A 21,261-nucleotide genomic window follows, 5' to 3' on the forward strand; every position below is an offset into this window, starting at 1 on the left:
GATGTCTATGAACAACATTCACTAACCCGTTCACTATCATTTTGGGTGATTGGTCGCTCTTACGGTTATTTGGTGCCTAAAATGGATGAAACCCGTGAAGATCCGGGATAGAACAAGTCTTCAGCAACCCATGCTTGCATGCAGTAAAAGGTGACTATGCTTGTCGTAAACGGGATCGGGTGGTCAGGCTCGCTGACTTGGTTGATGCATGTCATCGATCCCAATTGCTTGGATCGATGTTCATGAGGTCAATCACTGGATTGTCTGGAGCAGACTCGATTATTTACAGACCGCCATAATATAGCTGGAATATTTCTGAATGCGGCATTAAACAACATGTCTGTATCGTCTCCTATATCATGTCGTCGGTCCATACTCAAACCGATTTGTCTGTATACTGTACGTGTAAGAGTCGTACACATAAGACAGCCAGAAAAGTATGTGACCATCATCTCGAAAGCCCGTTACACACGTACTGTATAATTATATGAATAACGATCGCTCGGTATAATCAGAATGTAAAATGCTCTATAATAAGCGAATCTGGACTTTGCTCTACAGAAAGTAATTTCCAGCTGCAGCCAGTACCCCATTCATTCAGCAACATGGAGGTTACAGATGGTCTTACCTACACGTGGAGAACCTCACATCATTAAGACGAGGAAATGTCTCCCTTACCACGATTCGCCCTCATCACTAACACTGGGCATTAAGTGCATGGCGTCTACATAACTCCACTTCTGTTGTTTTAGACAGGTGAGGTGAACGTCGCGTTCAAGATCATTGCATTTATATAGCGACGTGTGTGTGTGTGTGTGTGTGTGTGTGTGTGTGTGTGTGTGTGTGTGTGGCTGCTTGTACTAATCCGGACCTATGCAGATTTTATAGTGCAAGCCCACTGAGATACCATGCCGCAGATTAACGTTAATACCCCACTCAGATACAGTATACTGACTCCGAGCCGACCAGTCCTTGTATAAGCCCCTTCATACCGAGAGCCAGACAGGGTAAGAACAAGTTGGTTGGGGATTTTTTAACGCCGCACTCAGCAATATTACAGCTTTATGACGGCGGTCTGTAAATAATCACGGCTTTCATAATACCGATATAAAAAATCGACATGAGGATATAAACTAAACAATGATATAAGATCACACTCTAAAACAAACGTTTAGTAGAGACATGTTTAAGTGCTTGTTCCTAAACGCCAGTGTATATCTTACGTCACTGGTGCTTAATCATCACCACAGTTTGCCATACAGCCAACACCAACATGTGCATTCATAAATGCGCACCCGTTTGCTCTTTTGTGCAGTTTTAAAAAATATCAACCTCAATAACTGAAGAGTGCCTTCGGTTTAAGAAACTGGTTAAGAAAGTCATTGTTTCATCTTTAGCAATAAAACTGCCCCCGACACTGCATCTTGTTATGCACGACAATCCGTCAATTTCACTCAGCCTAAGTGTTCACGTAACCGTTACATACCTATGGGTACCCCCTGCGGTGACAGTGTATTTGTCTGTTAGCTTCTAACAATGAGTTATGTAGAGTTCCTGTGTCAAGTCTACCTCAAGGTTAAACAAGGGGGTTAAATTGTGCTCGGCCTGGCTTAGAGCACTGTGAATCACTATTGTTAGCGACGGGCCATGTGCGGATTTACATATCACCATCAATCAAACACGTCGTCAGACTTGACATTAAGTATCATTGTGACGTAATAGGCGTGACACTGTGAGGAGCTCTCGTTCTGATTGTTGATATATTTGATATCAAAAGACACTCGGGTGAGATTTTATTTATCATCCAACATCATTCTTTCAACTTTTTCAATTTGTAGACAGTAATTAGCAGTGTCTTCAGTGTAAAAAGTACTGCAAACAGCTTCAGTAGCAGTGCCATAAGTGATGTCATTTGATTGTGACGTCATGGTAACCAGTGACGTCACAATGGTTTGCAAAGCATTGTGATGTAATTTCATTGCAGCGATATCTACAGTGTAGATATCGCTTGATCTCATCCAAGCGATATCTCCCGTGGGAGCCAGTTTTGGATTATATATATGTGTGTGTGTGTGTGTGTTGTGTATATATATGATACACCAGTGTTATAACTAGACTTAACAAAAAAGTTAGGGACCATGAATATTTTAGGCGATATTTTTGGGGATTGAAAGACTGAGCACATAATTCATAAATGGATCGATGTTCATTATGTCAGTCACTGGATTGTCTGGGCCAGCCAACAACAAACAACAAAAACAAACCCATGTATACCATATATGTTTATAATGATAGTGATCCTTGTGTGATCACGTGAGCGGGCCTATAGTGAGCGATCGCCGTACGAGATGTTGGAAGAAGGTGCAACTTGCACAACGATATGTTAACTGCGCTGCGTTCATTGCCTGTCACGTGTTCGCTTAGTTGTGCTACTTCGGTTGCCATGGGAGCGTCAGGAGTATACAGTTATAACTCTGAATTTGACTTTCAGTTTGTGGGGACACACAGTGCATGTCTTAACCAGTGTTATATTCTGTCCGCATTTTGGCCTTAGATGATGGTATGAATTTGTGAAGGCTTGAGATCATCAGATCTTATACACGCATTAATTCGCAGTATTAATACATCAATTACTTGTTTACATGCGTCATGCAAAATCCCACAACTATTTATATCTGCGGGGAGCATTGTTCCAATGCGGTCAGTATAAATGAAAGATGGCAGCCGGAAATTGTCAAAGTGACCAAAGCTTATCTCACATCGACTTATATCGGTGAACATACATATGAGAATCTGTCCAGGTGACACAAATCCTTAAAGTGATAGTGTGAGACCAAAACCCGTCTCATAATCCTCGACCACTTCCACGGTAGCAACTATCGCAGCCCTGAATGTGAATAAGAAAGTAGAAGTAGACGGCACTATCGTCAGTCATCATCAACCCGGGTAGATGTTTTACCACACATAGTTAGGGCCACACTGTAAATCTATTGCGCCCTGAGTCAGGATAACAAACACATTAGCCTGTGTACAAACGCTGCGAGATATGGGTCAGCTTCCACCATCTGACCCCCTAACACCACCCCCACCCTCTACCTTACCCCGAACCTTCCTCTCGCAGATAGAGACGGGCGAGTTGGCCCGCCTACAGTGGCGTGTCCTCGGGCAAACGATGCCCCTATTGTTTCCCTGACCTCAAAACCGGCTTGTCATCTTGCCATAATTGTGCCACGTGACCGGCAATCGTTCGTCAGGAGGCGTGACCCCTAGTTGTAAGATGTTGACTGTGGGTTGAGGAGGTGTATATTCGGTATTTTATGTATTTACGACACGTAGGTCTTACATTTACTATATCATAAATATGCATGCTGTCTTCAAGCAGCGTTAAATATGTCACCTGAGACATGCTGAGAGGATGCGCATAGTCCATGCAAGATACTCCGATACTTGGTCGCTGCAGACTTCAGTTTTGAGAGTAACTGTGGTATCATATTTACTGACAAGGGCATGTTTGTGCATTACGCATTCAGTTTTTTTCAAGATGGATTTGGCTTATATGAATGAGAGGCAGTGCGCGAAATAATAAACAGTCAGTAAGGGGAGGGGGTGGGGAGAATATAATCGATACCAGAGAGACGTGATTCAATACCAGACAGTCTATTCAGTAGCCGGGAAACTGAATACAAGAGAAACATGGTTCAATGTCATGACGATGTTATTCAATATATGGGAGACGTGATTCAATATTCGGTATCGAGGGATCTATATGAATATATATATATACATGTCAGCTAGATGTCAGGGACAGTGTTGAATATAGGAGACATGATTCAATAATAACAGGAAGGGTAGGGTTCAATGAGAGAGAGTGAGTGAGTGAGTGAGAGAGAGAGAGAGAGAGAGAGAGAGAGAGAGAGAGAGAGAGAGAGAGAGAGAGTATATGCCTCAGTATCATAAGCGGTATGATTCAAAGAGGCGTGATTACACAGCGGACATATACAATGTACGTTTCGATAAATGAGTGGCGTAATTAAGAACAAGAGAGGTGTGCTGCAATACCACAGTGACATTATCAAATATCAGAGGCATTCAATAACAGAGATATGATAAAAAGAAGAGATAGGCGTGATTCAGTGATTCACTATGATTAAATAGCAGAGAGACATGATTCAATGTCAGAGAGACATAATTAAACAAATGTTGAACGTCACACTCACCAATATTCAAGCTATATGACGATGGTCTGTAAATAATCGAGTTTGGACCAGACAATCTAGAGGTTGATATCATGAGCATCGACAGACTCAATTGGGATACGATGACATGCATCAACCAAGTCAGCGAGCCTGACCACCCGATCCCGTTAGTCGCCTCTTACGACAAACATGGGTTGCTTAAGACCAATTCTAACCCGGAACTTCACGGGTACAATAAGACGAGACATGACTCAATAAAATGGGCGTGATTCAATAACAGAGAGAGATATTTCAATAACAGAGAGGCGTGATTCAATAACAGAGAGGCGTGGTTCAGTAACAGAGATGCATGATTCAATATAAGAGAGACACGATTCAATAACAGAAAGGTGGGATTCAATAACAGAGAGACATGATTCAAAAACAGAGGCGGGATTCAATTACAGAGAGACATGATTCAATAACAGAGAGGCGGGATTCAATAACAGAGATGCATTATTCAATAGCACAGAGACATGATACAATACCACAGACATGATTCAATAACAGAGAGGCGTGATTCGATAACAGAGAGGCGTGATTCAATAACAGAGACATTGTTCAATAACAGAGAGACATGTTCAATAACAAGGAGGCGTGATTCAATAGCACAGATACATGATACAATAGCACAGAGACATGATTCAATAACAGAGAGGCGTGATTTAATCACAGAGAGACATGATTCAATAACAGAGAGACGTGATTCAATAACTGAGGGACATTGTTCAATAACAGAGAGACATGATTCAATCACAGAGAGGCGGGATTCAATAACAAAGATGTGATCCAATAACAGAGACATGATTCAATAACAGAGAGACATGATTCAATAACAGAGAGGCGTGAATTAAAACAATAGAGATACATGATCCAATAACAGAGAGACATGATCTAATAACAGGTGAGGTGAGGTGAATTTGGGTTTAACTTCACGTATATAGCGACGTGCATGCACGTGTGTGTGTGTGTGTGTGTGTGTGTGTCAGTCCTGACTGACGCCGATTTATAGTGCTAGCTCACTGAGATACCATGCCGCAGTTTAACATGAATACCCCACTCAGACACAGTATACTGACTCCGAGCTGACCAGTCCTTGTTTTAGCCCCTTAATGCCGATCGCCAGAAAGGGAAACAACAAGTTCCATCTTTTAACGTCTTTTGGTATGACGCGACCGGGCGGACGCTTTGCCACAAGGCCACGGAGGTGGTCTGATCTAATAACAGAGAGACATGATTCAATATCGGAGAGACAAAGAATTCGTACTATGGCTACTCGATGGTTCTATGGGGATATTCTGGCACTGAATAGGTTCCCCCAGCATCTCACTTAGAGGCAAGCGCGGATGAAATTAGCGATAGGATATACACCGTGACCTGGCTGACTGTGCGTCTTTACATACCCCAACAGCGTGGGTCACTACGCATGGCCTCAATCAACGGTTCGCCTGGCCCAGAATTGCATATTATTTTACTCATCGCCGTGATATTAATAATATTCATTTCTTCACCTTATGTTGAATTTTATGTATTTAAAATGGTGAAATTACGACTACAGACACAACCAATCAACAAATGACCTTTGGTATTATGACCTTGCCACGTGCCTATTTACCCAGACTTCATGTTTTTTAAAGACGCAAGAAAACTTTAAACCTCTTTGTTGGTTGGTTGGTTGGTTGTTTTACGCCACACTCAGCAATATTCCAGCTATATGACGGTGGTTTGTGAATGATCGAGTCTGGACCAGACAATCCAGTGATTGATATCATGTGCATCGATCCACGCAATCGGGATCGATGACATGCATCAACCAAGTCAGCGAGCCTGACAACCCGATCCGGTTATTCGTCTCTTACGACAAGCATAGTCGCCTTTTACGGCAAGTATGGGTCGCTGAAGACCTAGTCTACCCCAGATCTTCACAGGTTTAACCCGCTTTGTATTTTTCTACAACGTTGCCTAGTGTACCATGTAAAGGCATATTTTTTTCCTAAACTATGAAAAAAAAATATTTTCCTATATTTAAGACTGAAACTAATTAAACTAATGAATTTTCTGTGTTTCGGTATCGATATTTTCAACGCATTGCCTCTCAACGATCGGAACACCCTCAGGGCTTCAGGACTAACCCGATGCTTTCCGACTCTCATTCTCTCTCAGCTGTTTGGGGAGGTGTAAATAAACCCTTGAGAGGTTAATTAATTGCTGTCGAGTAATAATCACAATCCTCATCGGCCTTGTACAAAACATGCAGCCTGTGCGTTATGAACAAGACGAAAGCCATCTACATCTCAACAATTACCATTACAAATTGGAAGATGAAATATCGTTCCCACATTGGCAATCAGTAACCTATTCACGAAACTCCCGCCCTCAAATCCGACAGCAAATAATCAATTTATTGTGACCTCACAGCCTAAACATTTGGGGAATCGAACCCAATTATAATATGCTTAGCGTATGAATGACCCATAATGAATACAGTTGAACGAATTATTTACCTCCGGAATAAGTTATTCAAATATTTTGGTGAACACTCTTAAGCCATATTGTGTCAATCGATGTATCAGTTCCTAACCGTTTTCTTGTACTGCATGAATTTCAACACGTCTACGTTCTCATGCCAATCGACATGCACGTTTTGCACGGGCTGTCACTCATCGCACGGGCTGTCACTCATCGCACGAGCTGTCACCCATTGCACGTGCACGGGTGTTCAAATTCGTGCACATCGAGAACGACGACGGCATCGGTTTAAGTTGGCATTTCATAGAAACAGTTTTAAATCAAGTGTTGTCTATCAGAAACACATTCAATTGCCTTTCTTTACACTGACTGCAAGGGCTTAATAACATAATTTGTTCAATGTCTTCATGGGGGTAAAACGTTGCATGGAGGAAAGTCAGCTTAAATCAACATCGAGCAGGCTTTAATACCAGACACCCTTGGACAAAAATAGACACATACTTTATTGATACAGTTATAAGCAGGTAAATAATGTCTGTCGTGTAAAGGTTATATTTCCGTGCTGTAAATAAACAACACTCAAGTTTAATCCAAATAGTTTGATCATGAGTGACTTTCCGAGTCGTCTGCGGATAAGGCTGTACCTCAAAGTCAGCGTGCCAAGCACCACGAGTGCCTAAATCTCTTCATACGAAGCGCGAAAATACAACTTGAAGGTTATTTTATGTCCCAAGCAGCGATATTGCATCCATCCTGTAAATAATCTAAGTTGGCCAGTTTAAACATTCGTGTGAATTTATTTTGCACATACAGATTGTGAAATCTTTGTCTTCCAATACCAAGCAAAGGACGAGGCAGGATAAGGGCCTTTTTGCCCACAGGTTTTTCATAAAGGATTTGGGCAAAAAACTGCCATGTTTCTTTGTTTGCTGTTTAACACCGCTACTTTTAAAAGAGAAAAAAACCAAAAAAAAACCAATATGGTCCTAATGGGCCTTCGTAGTAAATATCGTAGTCATTTCGGGATATGACAACCTAATGATTGACATCATCAGCATCGATCAACGCAATTGGGATACGATGACATGCACATTTCAACTATTGTATGTTTGGGACTTATGACGCTAACACAAAACGCTGATTTTAGACATTTTCGTGAATAATTACCTTTAGTCTAACATAAACAAGTCTTTAACCCGAACTGATTTTCAAAGTTTGAAAGGTAGAAAATTCATCTTGGGTCACAGAATTGCTCATACTTACAGTTTTCATTTGATGTTAAGAAACTCAGCCTTTTTCACACAATTTAGCCATACGTTTGTATTTGATCATGTCGTAAGTCCAAACATTGCAAATTTAAGAAATGAAAAAGGCTATAGTTATCAGCTATTTGAATATCTGAAAATGTTTAAACCAAAATTTCGAAGTTTTCCACTATTTTAAAACTTGTGTCCAAAAAGGGCCACTACCCTACCTCCCCTTTCTCTATTATACTTGGGTGTGTGTGGAACCCACTAAACCTATCTTGCTACATGTTGTGTTTGGTATCCCTTGATTAAAGAGGATCAGGTTGTCCGAATCACACGATGGGCTGTGCCACTGCTCATGCCTTCAGTCACCAGTTTGCCTAGTCCACAGTCAGTCCCAAACAGGCTGCGTGATACAGCTGGAATAGTGCTCACTTCTGCCTTAAACAAATATTCATAACTCCACCATGTCTGTAATGCGAACCCTAGATGTACAATTCACATCTGCTGAACTTCTGCTCAATGGAGCCATACAGACATCCTCTTGTTATTGATGAAGCCATGGATGAAGGTCTGGAATGTACCGACACAGAAAGCATCAGTTCTGCCAGAACTCTTAGTGCACTAACTTGACCCGCATGTAGATTCAGAGGGTAGAAAAGGACTCCATCCATGCACGTGGTAAGATGCGACTACAACGTATCCGGTGTTAAGCCTCATCACCCAGATGGCATGGGACGTCTGCTCATATCTATCAGTCGTTCAGCTGGTCCGACTCCACTCTTACAGATATCAGTGACATGGCTTGAATATTGCCAAGTCCATAGTAAACAATAAACAAATATGTAATCTACAAGTCATTCCATCCAACATGCTGATTCAGGAAACAGTTGCAGTCTGACTGAACCATTTCATCACTGATCATAATAAAAACATGAGTTGAGATGTATTAAAACAAAATTTTATTCCGTTTCACAGATATCTGGTTAACATTCTACGATGGTGTACAGAACTAAAAGCAAAAGACAATCACTCCTCACAGACGAAATATCTTTCCCTGTGAAGTATGATACTTAAATTAGGACAACTAAGTACTTAGTCTGAAGGGATAAGTTGAAACTGATGTTGATAAAACAGACAAAGTACAAAGAGATAAATAGAAATGAACTGTGATGAAGTTTAAAAATTTAGAAATAAGTACATGCAAATTGTTCTGAATATTCGAAGAATATGACACAAATTATTCAAGAAATGCCATGCAGTTCTAAACAAACCAATCAACCAGTGATATGCTTGCACTTACAACCTATGGCCTCTTATTCTTATAGCATTTGCAGGAATCTAAAACGACCATGGTGAACATTGCCATAAAAAGACAAAAATATTAAAATCCGACAATGTGAATGTAGAAATGCATAGAACTGGTGACAGTCAGTCAGACAAACGTCTTGGCCAAACCAGGGTCCCAACCCGTTTCTAAAAATGGCTCACAAATATTGGCTTCTTACAAGTGATCATAAACAATTACATGGGGCAGCGGAGAAATGTTCATTTGATTGAGTTTAGATCAAACTATTGACTTCAACTATGGCACACACATTTCTCAACACTAAGTTTATTGGTCTTGATATGACAAAACTTTTGGTGTAGATTGTGAAATATATTCTCGTCAATAACACTTGTATGTCGCATGTGATAACAATGTCCCAATGTTATGTGTCACCAAGACTGTTTGGTGAACATGTTCAAATCAAGATTCCTCCCTGAATAGAATGTCCTAAGATATCACACACATATATATATATAACTACCTATATGGGAATGTGCTGACAAATGGTGAAATAAGCGATGGTCGATTTCAACCATCAGGATTCACTCCTTATTGATACACACATTTATACATACACATTTTGCACTGTGGGGTTGAAGTGAATATCAGGCGCTCTTTTAGAAATCAGTTCAAAGTGCAATCAAATCTTCACTGCAGAACATGTGACTTTACCATCAAGAATATTTTCCTTCCAAATATCGATCCAAATCACTTTTGTTAAACATTATTCCTTTCATAAACCCATACCAAATCCTTAGAGTGTATATCCGCTATTTCCAAAGCCAGCCTATGCGTGAATATTCTTGCATACATCGTCATTCACACAATGTGCCATGTACAATGATCAGGCCCTACCAAATGTAGGGTTACCTTCACTTGTAAACTTCACCATCAAGGAATACCTTGTCAATCAACATCACATTTGCACAATGAACACTCTCAGACAAAACCCTCAGCTTATCCTAAGAAAGTAACTATAGTATCGAACACCTTATGAAACAATGCCACTATTTCAAGGGAAGCTTCTGCACAAATTAGATTACAACAAATGCCAAATAGAACATCATACAACTTGCTTCATAAGGCATTCCATTTCTTGTCAGCTCATAATCCAGGTTACATGATAAAGACAATATATCTATTTCTCTAGGACGATATAATCTACAAAATTATAAAACTGAATCTATCACACAATTAAAAACTTTATTTTCAGATTGTCATAAAGATGGCATCTCCGTTTAATAACATTTTTTTCTCCATTCTGTCAAGTTCAGAATAAGGTACTGGACATACAAAATGTCCTATTTCTGACAGTACAGTAACATACAATATTATTTCTAACAACCAATAATGAAAAAAAAAGATCTGGACGAAAAAGAAAGAATCTCATAACGCTAACAATCTATTTACACTTTTTTACATAAAGCTTTAGATATCTAATGAGCTACATCTAAAATCTGATATAATTAGTTAAAAATTATAGACACCATTCACACAAAGATTTTAACAATGTTTAATAAGATTTAATTATTTTTATCACATTTGGTAACAATTTCATATTCAACATTCAAGATGTATTCCGTACACTGATTTAATTTATTACTGGCATAATTTTTTCCAGTCCAAAGTGTGGAGGGATTTTAATACAAAACCTTTGGGATGAAAGTCATATGTACATAGACTGACCTTCAATAGATCTTAAAAACAGTGCTACGCTTAATTCATACTTTACATCTAAACAAACAGCACTGTTAACGTCCCTTTTTTTGACCATGTCTAGACTTACAAATTTAGGATCAGGTCTTCAATGATACAACTTTGTCCCACAGAGTATTCCCAAATTGATAAATGCCTATTTTATACCAAGTCCAAACATTAATCGATGATGATTTCGAAGTGAATGCTTCCCTGTCTGTCCTGTCTGTCGTGCCAGATGTTCTTTGCCCAGGCTTTGCACTCTATAAGCATACCAACATTTGGGGTAATATTGGCGAGACGGATAAATACAAGGGGCGACAGGTAGTCCTTCTGGTTCTTGTATGGGTAGTATTTTAAGTCATAGCCTTGCTTTGGCAGGTACTCGATCTCACCTAGGTTCTCATTATCACCAGGGTTCTGAAAAACAAGATGCACAAGGTTGAGGTTATGGTATGACAAAGGCAGGGCATGATGACATGCAACTAGCCAGGTCATATTTTGTAATCACCCAGAGATTTTCTAGGATTCCATAATACGTGCCCTTTGGAGGAAAAATCCTTTGTATTCAACCTAGGAATCAAAGTTGTTTCCGTCTTATTTTCTCATTTTTAGAGGTATCTTAACAAGTTTATCAATATATTTAATGCAATAATGAAAATGTAAGAATGAAGCCTCTTTCTCTTTAACGGTCCTTGTATCAGGGAAATACAAGTCACCTCTACAGAGCCATACACAACATTTGGTATTGACATATGCTGCCAATGTGGGGTTGTATATCAGCCTCAGATTAAGTTAAAAAACAAACAAACCCATTTCTATTGACTCTTACTCGTAGAACAAGTTTTGGGTACTGGCCACCAACTGTGACGTGGAGTACAGGGCAGCTCTTTTAGAGCTAAAATGGGGACAACAAATGACTTACCTCTCCCTCACATGTGATCCATATACTGGTCTGATCATATTTTGCCTGAAGGCTCTCAGGCATGTTACTGGGCAGGCTGTCAGACTCAAAAGGCTCCGGAGTCCAGTCAAATACCTGAAAATAAATATTCATTATGAATATGGCTTCAATAAAGAAACAGCTGTTCCTTTGGAATAATAAGTAATACAACAGTAATGTAACTTCTCGTCATCATGCACATACCCTTGAAAGAATACACAATTAACCAAAATGAGAAAAACACCAGTGATTAAAATCTGTCCAATTCTCTTGTAAATCGGGACAAAATATGTTATTTGCAAAGAAAAATACAAGATATTGGTCTGTGCTGCATGGTTAATGAATTTTGTTGCTCTTTTCAGTCACAGGCAGTGTTCATCCTAGCCTTTGTAAAACATGGGCCCATGGGCCACCTGTCTTCAGTCATGTGGGCCATTTAGAAAATATTGTAGGCCATGTCAAATTGCTGTGATTTGTTTACCATACAGTACTTAGTATTTGAGAGTGCGAGTTCACTAACTATTTTTATCTTCCAATACAGGCAAGGTCAACAATTCGAACATGAAGAAAAGAAAGCAACATCTGTTCAACACATTTCTTGAACGATTAACATTTCAAAATGAATTTGTAAAACAGTAAAGCATGGTACATTGCATATGACTTGCTGGTTGGTCAAATGATAGTCATGGGTAAAGTACTAAAGTTTCTAAGAATTCCTGACTGACATGGGCGTTTGACAGCCGGTGATTCCGCCATAGCAACAAAAGTTTAAAACTGCCACAAGCAATGTGATTAGTTTACTAAGAGAAATAGACAAATCGCACTGTCATTCGTAAGATAGTCATGTGACTAGTTCAGGTACTCAAATCGTTTTGCCAAGGCAAAGTAGAGCTAATTTTGTAGCAGTGAGAGCTGACGTAGTTTGGAGTTTTGCAACAGTTAGCAAGTATAAACAAACTCATAATTTATTTATTTATTCTTAATTCCACAAGTGTGCCAACATAACCCACCTGTACTTTTACAATGTGCCATATAAAGCTTTAGTGTCAGTGTCACTTAGAAATGCCAACATGCTGGATTAAGAGACCTTACTGAAATACCTGATGCAACTTACTTTGTTTAACTTGAGCAGAATGCAAGGTTTTCCAATTTTGAAACCAAAGTCTTCTCCACATGTGGCCAGTGTAGAATTGAGGTCAACTATGCAGGCTTTAGACTCTTCAGGGCGAGTCACTCCATCCGGACAATCAACCAGATCACCACTGGCATTTCTGTGATCTACAAACAAAACATTACAATTAATGTTATTGAAACAACAGTCTGTTTGTCAACATTCCAAAGGAGCACTCTCTCAAGTACATGATCCTATTCAAGAATGCAAATTAACCTGAAACATTTTCCATCCCAAATACTCTCAATATATGCACATCCCCAAAATCTTGCCCTGGCAATGTAGCTCACCTGGATATGTAGCCAGTTTAAAAATAATACATGGGGACACAAAACAAAAGTTATTGTTACTATTAATAACCAACACTAAAATCTAATGAACTGAAAATACAATGACATCATAAGGAGAAACATGCTTAAGTTTCCTCAGCCTTGCAAATTCAGCAGGTGTTTACAGAGGTATATACGAATTTTGAATTTAAGAAGCATGGTCAAACAAGGCCAAAATATAAGATACTGTATTTAACGTAATAAGGGCACAGGGCACTCTCAAAATAAAAAATAGGGGTCTCTTATTAGAATATAATTTGGGTGGAAGAGTTGACAGATCGTAAATTTTATGGTTTATGCTGACAGCCTGAAATGATATAAAAGAAAAGTCTGGGCATATTACACACAACAGATATATTTATCCAGAATTTAATTGCCAGTAATTAAAGGTGCATATGACACACAAGTGCATCTTATACACGAATATATAAATATTGTGTACAATGAATAATCGGAAGGGTGCTTATTGGGATTGTTCACTAGCCAAAATATATTGGCAAAAATTGCTGTGGGTGCTTATTAGAGCAGGGGGCTTATTATGTTGAATACGGTATTGGAATTATATATATATATATATATATATGTCAAGCACCACTACTAACTATATATGAACAAATGATGATCCAATCAATCAAGACTTAACATCCAAGACCCAACACTTGTTTGTTAGACAGAAATAATCTTCAAATTTTAAAGACATAAAGCATGTCCTAAAATCTGAAAATAATCAACAGAGCTTGTAGCTACTCACTTTTATTCAGGTAGTCATTGATGTGCTTCACATATGGCTCATAACTTTTTGCATTGGCCATCTCATAACGGATTAAAGTTGTTGCGAGGTCTGGCATAGGCCGGAATCCCATTCCTGCAAACAAAAATTAGATCTTCAAATCTCTGAGTGATAACAAATCATTATCACAATTAGAAGATGTCTTTCATGAACTAACAGCAACAATACTACCACCAGGGACATCATGAATGGTCTTCAAATACTATCCCAGCTCAAGAATCAAACCCTGGCAAAAAGGATTTATCAGTGTGCAACGGAATACCCATGGCCAGTGGCTATCAAATTTATGATCGGCCTACAATGTGAGAATAACCGATTGTCTGTGAAGATAGAATTGAAATATCAGTTAGAACGTCATAGCAGTAAGTTTTAACATTTTTTTCAGATTTCGTTCATCTTGTCATCTTATAATGCAAGAAGAAATGTGTTTGAAAATGTCTTAAATTCTTTCTCCAAGTTGACCATTTGCAGTCTAGATTATAAACTTTTCAAAGGGGTGCGTCCTCTGTACTCCCCTAAAGGGCCGAAATGCATAGCGTTTCGCGCTTTGGGTGGTCCACCTACAAAGGTTATGCGACTAGCCGTCACGACCAACAGACTTAAGAAGCTGCAGGCCGAGACTAAACTCTTCGGGCCCTCGTTTAAAAAAAATGGAGCTTATTGTGAAATATAAATTGACTCACAGATTTACTGAAGATGATAAGAACCCATACAAATTTGAAACAACGGGCAAAACACAAGATCTACCTGACACATACATGTCATACATCATAATATTCCTGTTTCTATAAACCTTTGGTCCAGTCCATTCTACCATATCATCATATCAGTATTCTCACTCAACCCAGATGATCTGTCACTCAGTGGTAAGTAAGGGCTTGTGTTTAATCACATCAAAACATAACTTAACAAAAATCTGAACAAGGGTCAACAATGGCCAATGTAATTTCAACACAATGACATAAAACTTTGACAAGACACCTTGATTTTCAGATTATTTTAAAACAGTCAAACTAGTTGATTCCTTACCTGGATTTGCTCGTATTAAACTATCTTCATGAATTAATCTGGGGAAATGCTCATCCAGTGTTGTATTGAATACAGTAAAGCATGCCGCAAAGAAGCCAGCAAGACAGATATAGTAGATGATGTAGAAGAGGGTGATCTCTCCTGCAAGAAAGAAGAACAATCATCAGCATGAATGGCACCAACAAGTTGTTTTTAACGCCACACTCAGCAATATTTCAGCTATATGAAGGCGGCCTGTAAAGAATCAAGTCTGGACCAGACAATCCAGTAATTGACATCATGAGCATCGATCTACGCAATTGGAATATGATTACATGCATCAAATAAGACAGCAAGTTTGAGTCCATTTGTCGCCTCTTACGACAAACATAGTCGCCTTTAACGGCAAGTATTGGTTGCTTAAAGGCCCATTCTAACCCAGATCTTCATGGGTTGGCATCAAGAAATATTAGTTCGTCATGAACATTTGTCACAAATAAATTCTTCGTCTTAACAATGTCTAACATTAACAACATTCCTAATTAAAAACCTTTCAAGTTTCTTCTTCGACTCATGTTAATGTGAAAAGATTTAGTACTGTTTGTTGTTTGACACCACACTCAGCAATATTCTTGCTGTTTGACACCATGCTCAGCAATATCCTAGCTTACAATATGACAGCTACCTCTAAAAACAATTGATCCATATCATGAGCAACAATCCATGTCGTTGAGGTATGATGACATTCAATCACCAAACAAGTCATGAGCAACAATCCACTATTTGGGCACCTCTAACAACAAGGAAAGGTTGCTTGAGAACTATTTTAACCCGGAATCTCCATGGGGGCTGAATGTTCATGAAAATACCACAGCTCAAACCCACAAGGTCCTCAATTAAACCACTACACTAATGAATTCTTGTACAGTGTAAGAAATTAAAGGGATCCCATGGTACTCAAGCTTAACCGCTACAGTAGGGATAGTGTGATAGCCTTGTGGTTAAAGCGTTCCTTCGTCACGCTAAAGACCCTGGTTTGATTCCCCAATTGCGCTCAATTTCTGGTGTTCCCCACCTTATTGCTGAAATATTGCTAAATAAGCGATGTAAAACCGTAGTCACTCTATACTGCAATAGCAATCTAGGGCCCCCTTCAAACTTTTTAAAAATAAATTATGCATTGGCAAGATAACATTTAACGTTAAAAATGCAACTTCTGAGAGTGCTATATGAGGAAACAGGAAGTTTAATGTAATTGTGCATGCATTTACAATATCCCGAATTTGTAGAAGTAAAACTCAAACAAGTTTTCAACAGATTTAAATATTCCATGAAGATGAGTTTTTCCCCATATTATTAAAAATTTTATGCGTTCTGTACAAATGCAATTATCTAATTCATTGTCATTTTCAATTCACCAAACATATGGACGACTTATTTAAGTGACTACGGACTCAAGGATATCTTCATACGCGGTTTGATATCAGAATGTGTCACTTAAGCCACAAATAAAGCACATTAAAGGTTAAGGGCATTTGTATTACTCATGGTTTAATCTTAATTCCGATAAGTAATGCACCTGTGCTGTTAGGTTTGTGCTATGTCAATAGATTGTTCTCCCTAGTTGGACCCTTCTTGATACAGAAACTTTAACTGTGTGCTTAATTGGCTCAATGTCTGGTACATTTTATTAATTAAGTAGTTTGGCAACCTGTTATTGAATTGTAAGGTGTCCTGGATGCTGCTATAGTATTTGAAACTTGGCCTACACTAAACACCTTAATTTTAACTTCAGGTTGACAACAAGGACTGTTTCAAGTGCTTTCTCTCATGCACTGGCAACTATTATCTAATTTCATGAGCACTGCTAGGTCTGTCATTCACTTTTCCTGTCAGCAGTAGAACATTAGTTGTGTCTGCTCATAAGCTGGAGATGGTAATAACCTTTTCTCCTTGGTCACTGAACCGTGAATGTCACTGGGACTTTCCATGACTTTCCCTATCAAGACACCTCTTGCCATGGGCAATTCCAAAACAGGTTTTACAACACAAGCAGATATATAATATTATGTAACAGTCTCCAGCCATTGACACCTGATATCAAGGGCATTAGCAGACACATGTTGGGAAACGTTACATCATTACATGTAATGATTGCATTGAGATTGCAGAACAGGTTTGTAATTGTAGGCATAATCAGAATTCCAAGAATTTCACAATGGGGCTACCACAAGCCAAATAGTGTAACTCTTAAATTGATAACTTATTGATTTAACAATAACATGTCAAACCATTCAAACAGCTTTGTAGCATGTTTTATTTCTAAACATAATATGTGTTGTCCTGAGGGATATGTCAGGCTTCTTTAGGAGTTATGTTATATGTAACGACTATGATAGAATTTGTAATTGGTTCAGGTTAATTTCAATATTTTCAACTAGAATCACATCTTTTCAGACATTTCTGCCACAAATATTCTCCAAAAAGAGAGAGACAGAAGTAATTTCAAAAATGAGTTTATGCAGTTGATCCGCTAATGGGAATGTGTTTGCACTGAACTTGTTACTCAGTGTTGTCCACACACCATGAAACCATAGTAACGACGTGATCTCTGCCATGGATCTTGTAAAATCAATATAATCAAACAGGCAACAGACAAACTCAGAACTCAACTTTATTCCCTGCAGATACTTTGAGAGAAATTAAGATAAATATTGAAATGAAAGTCTAGATGCAGCAAATGACATTGACAAAGTCAAGGGAGGCTATTTTAGGATACATATGAAGTTGTATATCCCCCATAAATCATACTGTCTGAGTACAAGATTAGCAAATATGATATTAATAGCAACTTTCTGAAATCACAATGGTATTGCAAACAAAAGAGCAGGCAAATTAAGGTAAGTTTCAGCAAAAACATGCCTGTAAGTTACTAACAAAACACAATGTGGGAATGATAGGATGTTACCATTTGTCTACATCATTTTCATCTTCAAACTCCCATGTACCCTTGATAAAAGATCATTGCCACACCCATGAAAATGAATTGAACGGTCATCATGAAAATAACAGGAGTCGTTGCACTTTTATTGATTTCTATGGAATTATTGATCATTGCAAGTGCTGACATGTTCAGCAAAACAACCTCACTGAGTACATTTATCCAAGAGTGACAACTTAAAGGAACAATGACAACGGAGTTGCTTCTACTTACCACAGAGATTCTACTCTTAATTATTCATTCACAACTATTCAATGATATTTATAGGTTACATTTGAATGACGGAAGACATGTTGTATAAATTCAACCTATTTGTACAGTGCAAAGACATTTTTGGACACTGAAAAGACTTAAGCTGTCATGTACATGTCAAAGCCCCCTAACACATTAAACACTGGTATGTCTGTCACATGAAACCACTATTTTATAGATTCTTCAATTCAAAGCAACAAACAGTACAATCTTGTGCAGCTCTCCAAACAAACATTAGGTCATAATTAACAGAACCCCCTTTCCCCTCCGCCACACATCACCCGAGCAAACATTGCCTAGTGAGAGACAGTATTTGACCTACATTTCTCTTCAGGGTGACCTGAGACCATAGGGGAACAGGCATTAGGCTGACAAGACAGTGAATTGTCCTCATCTTCACAATCCCCCCACCAAGCTCCTGGAAAGACCCTAGGCATTCAGTTTCTTTCATTGAGCCTGCATATTAGCATAATACTATTTGCCTAACAACATACCTTTGTAAGAAAACCTTATAGAACTGTAAAGTCGAATGTCTTAAGCCTTAATGTGTTAAGTATAAAATCGTAAGATTTGAGTAACAGTCAGTTGCTGATATACGATTGTTGTTGAAAATATCCTTTTAACCAGACCAAAGCAGAATTTATTTGCAAAAGAACTATCACTAGATTAAATTGGACATTAACCTGATAATCCAAACTAGCATGTTTATTAACATACAGAACATTTTTTTTTAAATTTATTACATGGATTGTGTACAAGGACCAGAAATTGACTGTTGCAAAAGCTTTTTTCAACAGATTCAAATAATATTTTCATTTGTAAGATAATTCAAATATTTGGGTTTTGATATATACATTACTGAGCTTTAGACATTTTGGGATACTTATGGGTCTGGTTGCCCATTACACATGAATATGATGGCCTTCGATATGATGGGCTCCATTATTGGAAATATTGCAATGGCGATTCCTGTGCAACAAACTACAAAGCCGGTCAAGGGTCAAAGACCCAACAAACAAGCAATTTGAAACACCAGTATGATGTCAAATACTCACGTCTATGTACCCATTATATTATATAACAACATCAACAGTTAATGATAAGAGTTATTCCGACAGAGGATCTTACTTGATAATAACTCATTACAAGTTGTAACGAAACTAGCACTAAGGTTATGTGCCCATGGAAAATTTCTCTTACAAGTCACATCTAGATCTATACATCATTGTGGGTGGCCGTTACCTCAAAGAATAACAACAGACCCGACACTGTTAATAATGCTGCTATATGCAAACGATCCTAAATTAAAAACACGTATAGCATTTGATATTTCTGTAGTAATGTGATGTCTGAACAGAAGCCGACCAAACATGCACGGGGGTGCTGATCGCTCCTGTTTTCGATGGTAAAGTGGAGAAGCAAATATACACTTACCCCAATTCCTGCCAGATCTTCCAAGGACTTCACCAGTTTCAGAATTGTAAAGAAACGAACAGAAATTAGTAAATTTCTGCTTAACCGTAAGTTTGTTATCAGCCATGGTGAACGCAGAGCAAGGAGAGAGATCTAACCTTGACGAAGACCCGGATGATGGATGCGCAAGGCGATACCAGTCGCTACTTTTCTTCTGGTTGTCGTCACGGTCACGTGACACCGGCTCTTGGGCAATATTAGCATATTTCAATTAGGTGCGCGTAGACTTTGTTCTTTGTTTACCTTCATCGGCCAATCACACAGTTTCGGACAGTGTAAAGATACATTACAAAACATTGTGAATTAAAACGTAATAGATTGTAATTGTTGTGTGAGGATAGAAGTTGGCGCGATATACAGTTCAAACAGACCTAAACGCCTAAATAATGATTATCAGCTTAACCACCTGTAGTATAAGAATGAAAAAGGAAAATTGCATTGAACTCCTGACTTCTAATATATTGTTCCTATCATTTAGATAAATCTGAATCATAAAAATATATGACAATGCACTTTACAACGTGTGAAAAAATGGGAACTTTTTTTGTTTTTTTTATTTTTGTTTTATTGTTCCCAGAGTTGGAGAATAATACAGTATTCCATCAAAAACATATGTCGGATAGCATAGAATGGCACAATACAATCTTTATAAAATTAAAGGGTTGGAAACAAACATCGTCCTATTTCAAAACAAAACAGCTGCAACACACAATCAGACTCAAACATGGCATGTATTAACAGAGAGCTAAAGGTGACCATTTTTTGTTAAAGTTATTTTTTTCATCCCTTTTTTATAGCAATAAATTTCTCGATTGAATATATGTCTTTAAATAGATTTAAAAGTATATCTAATTTCGGTTTGGTTCCTTTAATTCCACTAACATGAAAATGCCTTTCCCAAAAAAACTATATGATACGACAAAATATTAACGTCAACATCGAGATCACCCCTAAATTGTCTACATGCATTTTTTAAGTCCGGTTCAAGAAATAATATTATCAAATATAATTCAAAGTAATCATGTGATATTTTTGTTAAACTTCATGCGTTCAAATTAGATACAGATTTACAAAAATACTAGTTTTATTCATTTTCACGTAAGTATTGGAAACAGGTTTGAATACAGTCGTATTCTTCTAATCTCAAGTGCATGACAGTTGTGGCGGGATACCTTAAGGCCATGGTCAGTGGCTGTCAAACGTTTAGTTATGTTTGGACAATACATGTCCATTTGATGTCCGCCAATGGCCCCAAGACATGCTGACCTTTGTGATACAAAGTTACGTCATTGGGTGTAATGTCAAACCATCGTTTGAT

The 21,261-nt window shown here is 38.3% G+C and overlaps 1 protein-coding gene across 1 annotated transcript; it reads right to left on the reverse strand.

Moving 5' to 3' along the window:
- Nucleotides 1-8,890: 8,890 nt before the first annotated feature.
- Nucleotides 8,891-20,058, reverse strand: LOC139447352 (sodium/potassium-transporting ATPase subunit beta-like). The gene is made up of 6 exons (XM_071228658.1): nt 19,905-20,058; nt 15,239-15,379; nt 14,171-14,284; nt 13,034-13,197; nt 11,902-12,015; nt 8,891-11,396 (listed from the first exon to the last, which is right to left on the reverse strand). Exons 1-6 carry the CDS (start codon nt 20,008-20,010, stop codon nt 11,157-11,159), a joined length of 879 nt encoding a protein of 292 aa, XP_071084759.1. The 5' UTR covers nt 20,011-20,058; the 3' UTR covers nt 8,891-11,156.
- Between the last annotated feature and the right edge of the window lie 1,203 nt (nt 20,059-21,261).

This window comes from Haliotis cracherodii, unplaced genomic scaffold, assembly GCF_022045235.1.
Source record: "Haliotis cracherodii isolate W230 unplaced genomic scaffold, xgHalCrac1.p SCAF_7, whole genome shotgun sequence".
NCBI classification, from domain to species: domain Eukaryota; kingdom Metazoa; phylum Mollusca; class Gastropoda; order Lepetellida; family Haliotidae; genus Haliotis; species Haliotis cracherodii.

What these genes read in the sequence shown, in the direction of transcription:
- LOC139447352 (XM_071228658.1), bottom strand. Translation starts at nt 20,010, where the DNA reads ATGGCTGATAACAAACTTACGGTTAAGCAGAAATTTACTAATTTCTGT. An exon ending in TTTAATACGAGCAAATCCAG is followed by an intron (nt 14,285 to 15,238) that starts GTAAGGAATCAA and finishes TTTTGTTTGCAG; the next exon opens with GAATGGGATTCCGGCCTATG. An exon ending in CAATGACTACCTGAATAAAA is followed by an intron (nt 13,198 to 14,170) that starts GTGAGTAGCTAC and finishes TTTTGTTTGTAG; the next exon opens with ATCACAGAAATGCCAGTGGT.